Source organism: Vigna unguiculata, chromosome 6 (genome assembly GCF_004118075.2).
Source record: "Vigna unguiculata cultivar IT97K-499-35 chromosome 6, ASM411807v1, whole genome shotgun sequence".
Classification (NCBI taxonomy): Eukaryota; Viridiplantae; Streptophyta; class Magnoliopsida; order Fabales; family Fabaceae; genus Vigna; species Vigna unguiculata.
Genome location: NC_040284.1, coordinates 21957034 through 21970600, shown reverse-complemented (window position 1 = coordinate 21970600; position 13567 = coordinate 21957034). Strand labels below are relative to the sequence as shown.

The following is a 13567-nucleotide window of genomic DNA, read 5'->3' as shown; positions in this document are numbered from 1 at the left end:
TTTGTAAAAGAAGTGAGTTTCTCAATCTTTAACACAAAGTCAAGATAAATGAAACCAATAACAATTTTCATGTTCTTTTTCTAGTCTTAAAATTTGTTACATTAAGAATCAAAACTGAATTCAAATTAGTAAATATTGAACAATAGTAAATGAATTGAGAAACAAAATAAATCATGTAATTGGGCTCACATCATAAACAAAATTAAATCATCAATATATTCAAATAAAGGCATAACCCATATCCAAATACCTAATGCACCATCAATATCAAGTCTTTGGACAATAATATTAATTGCTATGGGATATTAAGTCTTTGGACAATAATATTAATTGTTAGGGGGAATTTAGTTGTAATGATCAAACACCTTGATAATAAAACTTGCTCAATAACAAATCTATCTTTGGATTGATTTATCTTTGCACACAAAAACTCTCAATTAAAGTCGTCATTTGGCCCGTCTATAGCACTTGGATGTAGTCCAATGTGAGCTAGGACCAAAAAAGTTCACAGGATCAAAAAGACCCTATTACAAAAGGTTTCAAGGTCATTAAAAATGGTTTTAAGACCAAAAGGTCTACAAAAGTCCTATGGGCCAACATCAACTCATATGTTTTGCTTTTAAACATGAAAAATATATTATTAAAAGTTTGGTATAAGTCCATCTTGATTAGAACCGACCCGTTTCAACCTTTAACTTGACCGACCTATGTCAACCCTCCTCGACTAATATGTATTTTACTTCATCCTCCTACGTTAATTTCATGTTAAAATATAAACGCCTAGATAAAAATAAATTTTGGTACATTTTAGAGGTGGTACAACTTTGGTGGTAATCTTGGCTGAGCAATTACCAGAAGTGGTTGTGCAAGAAGTATATCATCGTCTGACTCGGAAAGATTAATAGTTGAAACATTGGTTGGTGCAGTCCAAGTGAAGCCATGCAGCAATCTAGCGAATAGCATCACTGTCATTGTCGTTCCTAGCATCACTCCGGGACAACTTCGTCTTTCTGTGCTAAATGATATGAACTTCATATTTGGTTCAGTCAAAGCCACATCATCTGCATCACTCTTCAAGTGGCGTTCAGGTTTGAACTTGTAGGGTTCATTCCACACTTTTGGGTTTCTTCCAAGTTCTTGTCTGCTTAGCACTACGTGGCTACCTTTAGGGATGAAGTAATTTCCCACCACTGTGTCACTCATAGAGACATGCGGAGGAATAAAAGGTGCAATTGGATGAAGACGAAAAGCTTCTTTTGCACAAGCCTTCACGTAGTTGAGCTTAGGTATGTCTGATTCTTGGACCAGCCTGTCTTTTCCTACCACACTGTCCAATTCTTGGACAGCTCGACGGAGCAACTCAGGTTGGTTAATCATCTCAGCAAGTGCCCATTCAAATGCATTCGATGGATTGTCCACTGTTGCAAGCATCAATTCCTACAAAAAACAGCATGTATGTTTTTAAACTCGTTTCCCTCGTGGAATATGATTTGCGTTTACGTGCTAGTATAACTACGGAAAAACAAAGTAAGAGAGAAGTGAAATATATTACTATGATTTGTGCACTGATCTCTTCGAATGTTAACGATGGGTTATTGTCGGAATCTTTGAGAGAGATGAGAACATCAAGCCAGTCCTCTTCATGAATCTTTAATCCATCATTCCATTGTTTGATTCTGTGTTGAACGATGGGATCATGATACTTCTTGATGATCCTCAGAGCTTCCCTCACTTTCTTCTGATGGCCATCCAAGTCAAGTTCCCTCAAGAATGGCATATAATCAGAAACGGAAAAGCAACAAACGTAGTTGAGCAAATCAAAGATGGAATCAACAGGTTCTGCTTCCTCAAAACCGGGCCCTCCATCCTCTCTGCCCTCCCCAAAATACCTTACCTTGAAAGTATTTTTTCTGATAAGATTGTCACAATAATGCCTTGCAACATTCCTAACATTCACAAAGCCATAAGTACCATCGTTCATCATCTTGCACTTGTTGTAGACGTAAAACATAAGGTTATCAGCTTCTTCAGTTCTTTTGTGGTGAAGCCATAGGTGCTTGAGTGGAGAAAGCAAATGGTTGGTTACGATTTTCTTCATTTTCTTCCACTGCTCACCAAAGGGCACAAGAGCTGTGGTTGAGTATCCAGTAGAGACGAGATCAGTGGCGACGCTGAATGATCTTGATGCAAAAGTTGCATCTTGTTTTCTCAGGAACTCAGTAGCTATGGTGGGACATGTGACTGGGATAACGTAGACATTTCCTAAGCGGATACATGCAATTTCAGCGTTCATTTGTTTCATGAGATTATGTATCCACTTATGAGCAGGTTTGTTTGCAAGCATTTGAGGAAGGTTGCCTACTATAGGCCATGGTTTGGGTCCAGGAGGGAGGTTTGGCTTTTGCTTCATGGAATAACTGTGGATGAAGTTATACCTTATGCTTTTCATCATAATAATGGTGAAGCATGTTATTATCACAACCAAAGATGACCAAAAGCTTCGAAGATTTGAGAGTCGAAGAAATGGGGTGTGGCCCATGGTTTGGAAAAGCTTTGTAACGAAGAAGGAAGAAGGTAAGTACTTTGCCTAAGGCTTTTAGAGTAAAAATGGATGATTCATGACCGAAACTTGATGCCTATTTATAGCGGAGCTAAAGCTGCATACGGAATATAAGAACGGAAAACATTATTCATCTCCGCCGCACCACACAAAAAGGTGAATCAACACTTGATATATACACATATAGAGAGTAAAAATATAAGTTTATGGACTATTATATGATGCAATAAAAAGACGTAGATAGAAAAAGAAAAGTTTTCTTTTTTAATTAGTAATAACTAATATGTAAATAAAAAAATAATTATGTATTAGGATGCTTCAACCATATATATTAAGTGCATAGAAGATAAAAATGAAATTTTGCATCTATCATTGTTCTATAAAAAAAAAGGAATACGATACCTTTTTACACTTTAAAAACTTTTACTCCTATACCAGAATTACCTTTTTCAATATTTTAATAAGTGATACTTTAATTTAATTTATATTTTAATTAAATAACGTCATTCTATATTTTATTATTACTAAAAAATTGTTAAAAGTGGAGGCTCTCAACATCCTTTTATCAAATGAAAGATATATTATAATGTAAAATTGTCATATTTGAACTCCAAGGAATAAAAAATGCAATAAAGTTTGATTATGTATGGGTAACTATTATATGGTATTTTTTATATCAAAGAACCAATATTATTTTAAAAAATCTAAGAGTTGATGTTGACAAAGTTTTCACTCTAACCCAACTTAAAGCATGGTCTTCGACAGTGTATAAGAATCTTAAAACAAATTTTTCATTCGAATTGGTGTTTATGTTCAATTATGCGTTTATAATCTTTGTGCTTTTAACAGATATTACGTTCTTTGGTTCAAGTTGTTGGAAAACTCTTCTCTTATCTCTTGTATTAGTAGACTATGACAAGGTGGGAACATGACAGTGCAATATTTTCTGTTACAATGCATTCAGCGTGAAATTCTATCTGTATATGGTGCTTTCATTGTTTAAAACCATTTTGGATTTTTCATGGTAAAGAACCTACATAGTAGGAGTAGTTTTGTTGAGATGATTTCTTTTGTTTTCTGGTTATGTAACTTATATTGTTGTATGATCTTTTTGCTTATGATTTATGCAAGAACCAAACTTACAATAAGAGTGGTAGATCAAGTCTATGTCCCAATATTTCTTTTTTGATTTTGTTATATTCTTATAATTTGGTGGGTAACAATTATGATAAATAATAATTATGGTGGACAACAATGAGAACAAAGATATATGGCTTAGAATTGTATGGGTTAGGACAACTTAATTGTTCCTTTTAATATATTTGTTCTTATTGATGAAAACAATGTTCACCAGAAAATTAATTTTGAATTATCGTACTAATGGATGTACAACCTGAAAAGTATTCACATATAAAACACTTGCATGGTTAAAACTTTTTGGATTTGTATGGAGAGATAGAGTAAATGAAAATGTTAGTGGGTAAATTTCTATTACTTTTTAATCTTATTATATATAGTGCTATTGATATCTCTTCAAAAATTATAATTACTTTTCTATTTGGATATAAATAATGTAACTACAAAAATTTATAATTTTAATTTTTAATCTTATTATATATAGCGCTATTGATATCTATTAAAAAATTATAATTACTTTTCTATTTGGATATAAATAATATAATTACAAAAATTATCTTTATATAATATTTTTCTTAATAAAGAAGGGATTTTTAAATGGTGTCTGGTGTCAAAATTCGGTATCATTTGCAGACACAATCCAATTAAAAATGTAAAATTAATTATTTATACAGTTGAATTATCGATTTTGTATTTCATGCACACTCGCGCTAGTTCTTAATTTTAGTTCCCATAAATATATACTTTTTTACATCTTTGGTTTACTTCTATGACACATGCTTTTCGACATGGTTTACAATTGGAGAAGTAGTTTTTTTTTTTATCAAGAAAAAATAAATATAAACAAGGCACTAAAATTGTCCTAACCAATATGCAGATAGTGAGATATATTCAAAACAAAAAGAAAAGATAAATGTCAACTTATGACATATTTTCCTGCAAAAACCTACTAAGACAAATATTTTGCTTCTGACATCTTCCATCCCAGAGCAACACAGTAGATTTCCTCCAATTTTAAAAACAAAACCTTACAAGAATCGATTTCAAAATAAAAAACATTAATTGAGTACTCCTTATTTAAAAAGCATCATGGTCATATATTTACATAGTTGTTGTCTCTGTTATGGGTAATATTAATTGTTCCGTAGTAAAAATTGGATGGATTCAGTCATAATTGAATTATAATCCTTGAGAATTATGTCCTGAATAATAGTTATAATTTTTATCAAAGAATAATTAATCTAACAATCGATATCAAAGTTAAAATCTCCGTATTTTTCAATAATTCTGTGCATAAAATAAAGTCAAAAATCACACAGCCAAAATCACCTATGCACAGATTAGTTATGAAATATTCATACAAATTCTCTTGGGGCTTTCTTCCTACACCTCAAAAACTTCATCTGAACCTCCAAAATTTTTTCAAAATCCAAAAATACACTTTGATAATTTGAGCAATTTGATAATTTGAGCAAAGTCACACATATTACACCCAAAAATTACTTATGAATGTGGACTTTTGATGAATGATACTTTGGATGTCAATAAATATATATATATATATATATATATATATATATATATATATATATATATATAAATATTAATTATTATTTACTTCTCTTTATTATTTAATTTTATTTACTTTTTATAATATTATATAAAAACGAAATTAAATTAAAAAATAAAAACAAATAAAAGAAAAAATAATAAACTGAAAAGAAAAAATAATTAAAATTCAAAATTTAAATAAAAGTAAAAAATTAAATATATATTCATATTTTTTATATATTATAAAAAATAAAACTAAAAATATATATAAATATATATTTATATATATTAATATTTTATTTTATTTTTAAAATCTACATTAAGAAATGCTAATATTTTATTACATTTTTAAAAAATATATTAATATATAAATAATAAATAAAATAATAAATAATAAAGTAAAGAAAAAGTAATTAAGATTCAAAAAGAAATTAAATTTTAAATAAAATTAAATAAATTAAACAATGAATTTTTCCTTTTTCATTTTTTTAATTTACAATTTAATAATTTTTTAGTTTTATATATATATATATATAATATTTTATTTTATTTTTAGAATATATATTAAGAAATATGAAAACAAAAAAATAAATAAAATATAATTTAATAAACTAAAAAATATTTAAAATTTAGAAAACTTAAATTTTAAATAAAATTAAAAAAAATAACTAAAACAGATTAAATATTTTTTTCTAATTTAAAGTATTTTTTAATTTAATATAAAATTTAGAAAACTTAAACTTTAAATTAAAAAAAATATAAACGAAAAAAATATATATTTATACATATATATATATATATATATATATATTAATTTTTTTTAATTTTATTTAAAGTTTTTTGAATAATTAAAATACATTTCAATCCATTAAAATATAACCTAACACAAAAAAGACTTCAAAAATATATTTAAAAACTTTATAGCTTAATACTCAAGTGAAGACCGAAAAAGAAATTCATTAGAATTAACGCTCTAAGTTACAATTTAGATTAAGATCAACTTTCAACGCCAATCATCATCACCATACAAATTATAATTAGAAACATCACATATTCAAATTTAAAAGAATTACATCTTTAAACATCAGGTTCTATAGGATTGAATTTGGTTCTACTTTAAAAATTGAAAAAAATTCCTTTTTTTTTTTATATGGATCGGCTCTTTAATTATGTTAAGTAATAAAGATTATTCAATAACCAGGTAACTAGTTCATTATACAAAAATAAATATTTATATTAAAACATTGAGATAAATATTTTCTAATATATATATATATATATATACTTTAATCTTTTATAATTTTATTTAAAGTTAAATTTTGTGTGACATCCCAACTGATAGAAAATTTTAAATAAATAAAACATCACATATTATAGTAAAATAGAGTAACAAATAGAAAGTATATTAGAATTAATCCTTATAGTCATCCAAATATACTGATTAAACGGAAAGATCATGGATATAAAACAACCCAACAACAAAAATCTAGAGACATAATATAGTTTCTCAAAAGATTGCAGAGCGAAATATAAAAGAAAGTAGTTATTCAAAGGTATAATTACTTGTATAGTACCCAGTTTGGGGCTAGTGAGTCAAATAAGTACCCAGTTTAAAAAAAGTGTCAATTGCATCTCAACTTTTGAAAAAGTGTTTCAATTAGGTCCCTTTCAGATATAGTTGACTGACGCCGTTAGTCAACATGCCACGTGTCAATTTGAAAAAAAAATGCCACGTGTCAAGTCTCTGTATGTGACACGTGGCATTGTCAATGTCACGTGGCATTGCAATGCCACGTGTCACTAACACTATCAGATGTTATTGTGTTGATTTCGATTTATTTCCCATATATGTTTTTTTGTTTCAATTTAGTACCTACTTATGTGTATCTGATTCAATTTTGACCTAATATTTTTTAATAATTAAAATCCATTTTTTTATAAAATTAAAAGTAATTAAGTATAAAAGTTTTAAAAAAATTAAGTATTTGATATTTATATTAAAATTTAGTGGTAAAAGTCATTTTTAATAAAGAAAAATTAGTATAACATTCATACCAATAGAAATTTTGGTTTAAAATTAGTAAGATACAATATTGTTCTATTTTGAAAAAAAATAAAAATTAACAAAATAGGAGTACTTAATAAAAAAGTAATTAATAAAGTAATATGTTAAAAAGTCGTTTTTAATAAAAAATATTAGTATAACATTTATACAAATAATAAATTTGGTCTGAAATTGAGAGGAATAATATAAATATTAGTACTTAATTTTGTAAAAATATTTATACTTAATTATTTTTAATCTTATAAAAATGGATTACAAAAATATTTTAATTATTAAAAATATTGGGACAAAATTGAATCAGATACACATACTTAGGTACTAAATTGAAACAAAAAGACATATATGAGGACTAAATTGAAATCAACACAATGACACCTGATAGTGACACTAACACGTGACATTGCAATGCCACGTGACACTGACAATGCCACGTGTCACACAAAGGGACTTGACACGTGGCATTTTAATTTTTTTTTCAAAAATTAAAAAAAACTACAGACTGACATGTGGCACGTTGACTAACGACGTCAGTCAACTCCGTTTGAAAGGAACCTAATTGAAACACTTTTTCAAAAATTGGGATGCAATTGACACTTTTTTTAAACCGGGTACCTATTTGACACACTGGCCCCAAAATGAATATTATATGAGTAATTATACCTTCTTCAAAAGATGCTAAAAAAGAGCAAGATCTAACTTCTAATCTAGATAGCGGCATCACGTTTGGCCAAACCAATCAGGGTCGACCTTTGGCCCAAACAGACTCATCATAAATTGCAACCCGAGTTTACCCGAATCAACCTTCGGCCTAAGCTGGGAAAAATTTCGGTCAAGACCGACTCAACCGAATTTGGCCAAATTTCAATAAAGGTTAAGTCGGTCAAAGTCGATCAAGTTTCGATCAAGGTCAACTTGTTCAAATTTCACCAAATTTCGATTGGTGTTGACTCTATCAATTTCTATTGAGTATGATTTGGTTGTATTACATCGAATTTCAGTCAGAGCCGTCTCGGTCAAACTCGAACGAATTTTAGTCTGGGTCAATTCAGCCAAAGGCTAATTTCGCCTAGGGCCGATTAGGCTGTATTCGATTGAATTTCGTTCAGGGCTGGTTTTGTCAAATACAACCGAATTTTGGCCGAGACCGATTCAGCCAAATTTGGCCAAATTTCAATCATGGCTGACTTAGCCAAATTAGCCCAAATTTTGCTCAAGGTCGATGACTTAGCCAACTCGTCCCACTTTTTGACAAAGCTGACTCAATTGAAATTCCATAAGGGTTGTCTTAGTCGAATTTCGGTCGAGGTCGACTCGACCGACCTTCAGCCCAGGCTGACTCGACCGACCTTCAACCCAGGCCGACTCGACTAACCTTCGGCCCAAGCCGGTTTGTCTATGTTGAGAATAAAGAAAATAGGGTTTGAGATTAATTTCCCTTGTGTATAAACCACACATAGGGTATTTATTTATAGTAGAGAGAGGTACAATTAAAAAGAGTAACTAAAAATAAATAGAGTAAATAGAAGATATTGTTTGTAGAGTTGTTAAAATGGGTTGGAACTCGCGAGCCAACCCGGCTCACCACGGGTTCGGGCTGGGTTGGGTTGAAATTTTTTTACAAATTTCAATACAGGTTGATTTTTGACCCGGCTCACTTAGAACCCGACTCACCCGGGTTGAACCCGTGGTGAGTCGGGTTGGCTCACCAACGACAAATAAAGGGTCACACAAGTATTTTTTGTTAAGTTGGGCTTTGTATTTGGGTCATGTTAGGTTATTTTTTTAGCCAACACATACATAATTTATACTTTTGTGATTTTGGTTTGTATTTGGATTGTATTAAAGTTTATTTAGATTTTAATTAGAATTATAAATCTAATTTTGACTAAAAAATAAATAAGTAAGTTGTATTTGTTTTAATTAAGTGAGCCTATGAACCAACCTGTTTAACCACCAACCCGCGATGGACTAGGTCGGGTTGGAATTTTTTTGGCACGCTAATCAGTGAGTCGGGTTGGTTGGCTCACTAAGTGATCAACCTATGGTGGGTCGAGCCGGGTTACCCGTTTTGACAGCTCTAATTGTTTGATATTGTGATTAACAATATCTAACAATATCTTAATAATATCAAACAACATCTAACAATCTAGACCATTAGCAAAATATGTCTAAATTGGTCACTAATAAATATATTAGTGACAAATTTAGACACTAATTTCTTTGGTAGCCGTAATCTTGGTAGTAAGAGTGGGAAAATTGACCAGTTCGGCCCGTTTTGGCCTGACTCGTCAATGACCCCTCGAAAAATGAGCTGAGTTGGGCTGGTTTGTCAAATAGTAACAGACCAACAATGATAACCTGCACGGTATAAGATGAGCTAATGGGCCGAGTCGGCCATCACTTTTTTTTTTAATTTGTTTTTTTTCAAATAATTTTACTTTAAAATTTGTTTGTATATACATATAGATACATATAGATGAATATTAAAACCATATTTAATGGTATAAAATATTTTCTAAACTTTTAATTGGTTAATTAATGTTTTTAATTATATAAATGTGGCGTCCAACCTATTTTGTCACCCCTACTTGGTAATTAATGTTAGTGATCAAGTTAGAGTTTAATAGGTTACTAATTATAATTTTTTGTTCATAAGAGTGACTAGTTTAGAAACAAATAATGTATCTGATTTATATATTAGTATATAAATTATAGGATTTATAGTGACTAATTATTTTTTGTTTTTGAAATTGATTGCTATTTAAGAATTTTCTTATAATGGTATGACTTTCTTTCAAAATTTTATGAAATTTTTAAATATTTTTTTTAGATTATTGTCGTTATTTTTATTTGATAATCACATCACTTTTTTTTATTTTTCGTATATTTTTTGTTCATGAAATTTGCTTGATAAATTAAAATTTAAATATCAATTAAATGTAAATTAATAAAATTAAGGAGAAAACGAGTAAAGAAGATTTTTGTTTTAAGTAAAAAAACACAACACATTATTAAATATATATAACACAAATTTTAACGAAGCTGAAATAAATATTTGTAAGAGTTTGTACACAAATTGATTTTCTTATTTGTATATTACACAGTTATATCAAGTCACCATTTTTGATAACATTTATAATTTTTCGATCAATTGAAAGACCACAATTGAAAAAAAGGGACTTTCACCGTATCAAATATTAACCTTACATTTGTGTGGTTGTTATGAATGAATATATAGATATAGAAGATATAGAAGACACGGTTTAGGTCAAAACAGAATAGAAATTAGACAAATCTGTATAATGGGATTGATTGATAATGTCGTGATGTTGATTAACTAACAATACAAAAGAATATCTTATATTAATGATCCCAAAAGATCCACTTAAATGAATAAAAGTTTACGCTAACCATTTATTATAGCGTCTGCAGACTCTGCATTGTGTTCGTCAAAATTCACTCTAAAATTGTGGAAGTTTTCACGTCGAGTTGGGAGACCGTTTTTATTAACGTTGTTTTGACCTATGCCAACACATTTTTTTTTTCACGTTAAAATAGTTTTTATTTTTGTAAAAAAAAAATTAAATCGGTTCCTTTTTATTATTCGTTGGTAAATTTGTTACATAAATTTTTTAATAATTTTAATTATGTTTTTGTCCCTTAAAAAAATTAGAATTATTCATTTCTCAAAATTTTTACTCAATTTAGTTTTCAAACTTTAAAAATACGTGAATTTAATTTTTTTTAATCAAATTTAGTTAACATCTTTATTTAGTTCTATTTTTTATTTAAACAAAAGCAATTTTATCCCTATCCAAATTTAACTTTTAATTTTGATATAAATGTTACAATTGATATCCTTAACAAGATTAATTTTATTTAAATTTATATTTTACATTGAATTTTATCTATATTTTATTTCAAATATTTATATATCAACAATTTTTAGACAAATGTTAAAGTTGGTTTAAAAATAAAAACTTTATAAATTGAAGTGTGAACTTTTATAACAATTTAAAATGTTATAAATTGTTAAATAAATTTTATAACAATTTTAAAATAGTTTTATAACAAGTTAAAATGTTATAAATTGTTAAATAAAATTTTAAATAAATACATTTATTTAAAATTGTTATTAAATTGTTTTAAAATTTTACATTTAAAGTTATAAAATTGTTATTTTAAACCAACTCTAACTCTTTGTCTAGAAATTATTAATTATTGATATATAAATATTTAAAACAATTTAAATAAAGTTCAATGCAAAATATAAATTTAAATAAATTTAATTTGGTTAAAAATATAAATTATAATAAAAATATATTTGTAACATTGATATTAAAAGTTAAATTTAATATTAATTTGGAAGGAATGAAATTATTCTGGTTGGAATTTGGAAATTTTCTAAATAGGTTATATGTGAGATAATATGAGATATTCACATGGTCAATTATTTTTATATATGAGATATTCACATGCTCAATTATTTTCGTGTATATGTGTCTATTTGCCAATCAATTTTATAATTGTTGTGTAATCTTTTATAATTGACAATAATCTATTATGTCAACTACTCTATGATGGGTAGAGATGGGTAGAAAACTCTATAAATGTCATAGTGCTCATGCTCTGTTCTTTGTTTTAGGTCATCAAATATGTTATCTTCTACGGTATACTATACCATCAAAGTATAGAGAGTGGGGGTTTGAAGCACATTAAAACATTAAAAGATTCTCGTGACAGTGAAAATGACTGAAGGTTCGTCCTTATTCTTTTTTTCTCATTACACATTTTGTGTCATTCTTCTATTCCAATAGCCCAAGCAACAAACACAATATAAAACTAAAACTACACTACACATCCTTCTGTACAACAAATGAAATATGAAATGTGTGGTCAAATGGGGAGGAAAGAATACAACTAAATTACAAATTTGAAATGTACAAAGATAAACTAATACTCGCGATTGGAACATCAAAAGTATAAGCAGAGGATTACAAGAACTCCGACAACGACACTAATGACAGAACTTTGGTGAAATGAGCCTCTATTTAGTTTGCTAGGAATGGGACGGTGAAGTCGTTGCCATTGTCTATGTGTATGGAGGTAGATGATAATGAGGGAAGAGAAATCATAGAATTGGGACTGAAGTTGTGCAAGGAAGCAGAACAACGTTTTTTCGTTATTTTTTTGTTCAAATGAAGTGATGTCCGTTTTTGTTTCCAATTCCTACATACCCAAATTGGTCCCTCTTGAAAAAAAAAATTGTTTTAAGACGAAAGCACATGTTGTATCAAAAATGAGTCAAAAATAGAATCAAAATATCATTTTGGTAAAAAAAATATATTAAAAGGTCTCTAAAATATATATATATATATATATATATATATATATATATATATATATATATGTCCCATTATCGTAACATTTTCTGACGATACACTTTTGTCTTTCCATGTTGATTGTACAGAAATATTACGGAATTGAAACATATTTTAGTATTTACTATATTTTTTCTGAATGGTAATATATTCAAAACTCTACAATATTAAAGTTTTATATCTTTTTTAAGAGTTAAGGTAAAAATTAATTTATAAGTGCACTGTATATTGTTTAAATATACTTCAAAGTTTTATATCGTTTTAAATGTAACGTATCAATTCAAAAGAATAATTCTAATAAATAGAACGTAACATGTTTATAGTATAAAATAGAATATCAACAAAAAGTATATAATAATTAATCATTACGATTATCTTAAATTATACTGGAATGGAAATCCAAAGGTACAACACAATTTCATGAACAAAAACTAAATACAGATTAGATTAAACTATAAATTTGCTCACAGAGCAAGAAACTACAAAATAATAGTACACAAGGAGAAAGGTTAAACAATGAGCAATAAATGATCTAGGAAGCCTAACTAAACAACAGTTTTCCCGTCAGCATCATGATCACCAAAAGTCTCCATATCTGCTCACACCAAAGATTTGGTGATCATCGTAAAAAGAAAAACAAATACTGAGAGAAAAGGTAAGCTAGAGATAAAAATAATTTTCATCATATATGTATACAAGCAGATTTTTAAACAGTTATTTCAGTAAGCACACAAGGCATGTGAAGACAAACAATGCAAGACCCTCAACTCAATAATCTGGATATTATCCTGCAGAGTCATTGTCAATGAGTTTCACCCTACCACGCACAAGGTTAGTCCATGATTATCTAGGGTCATTATCCTGCCAAAAACT

The 13567-nt window shown here is 28.3% G+C and overlaps 1 protein-coding gene across 1 annotated transcript; it reads right to left on the bottom strand.

Annotated features, from left to right (window-relative positions):
* Nucleotides 1-807: 807 nt before the first annotated feature.
* On the bottom strand, nucleotides 808-2539 carry LOC114188528 (isoleucine N-monooxygenase 2-like). Its single transcript, XM_028077100.1, has 2 exons — nucleotides 1553-2539; nucleotides 808-1437 (listed from the first exon to the last, which is right to left on the bottom strand). Exons 1-2 carry the CDS (start codon nucleotides 2537-2539, stop codon nucleotides 808-810), a joined length of 1617 nt encoding a protein of 538 aa, XP_027932901.1.
* Nucleotides 2540-13567: the final 11028 nt, after the last annotated feature.

Excerpts from the sequence above, each read along its gene's own strand:
- LOC114188528 (XM_028077100.1), bottom strand. The coding sequence starts at position 2,539 with ATGGGCCACACCCCATTTCTTCGACTCTCAAATCTTCGAAGCTTTTGG. Across the intron at positions 1,438-1,552 it reads AGATCAGTGCACAAATCATA|GAATTGATGCTTGCAACAGT; the intron begins GTAATATATTTC and ends TGTTTTTTGTAG.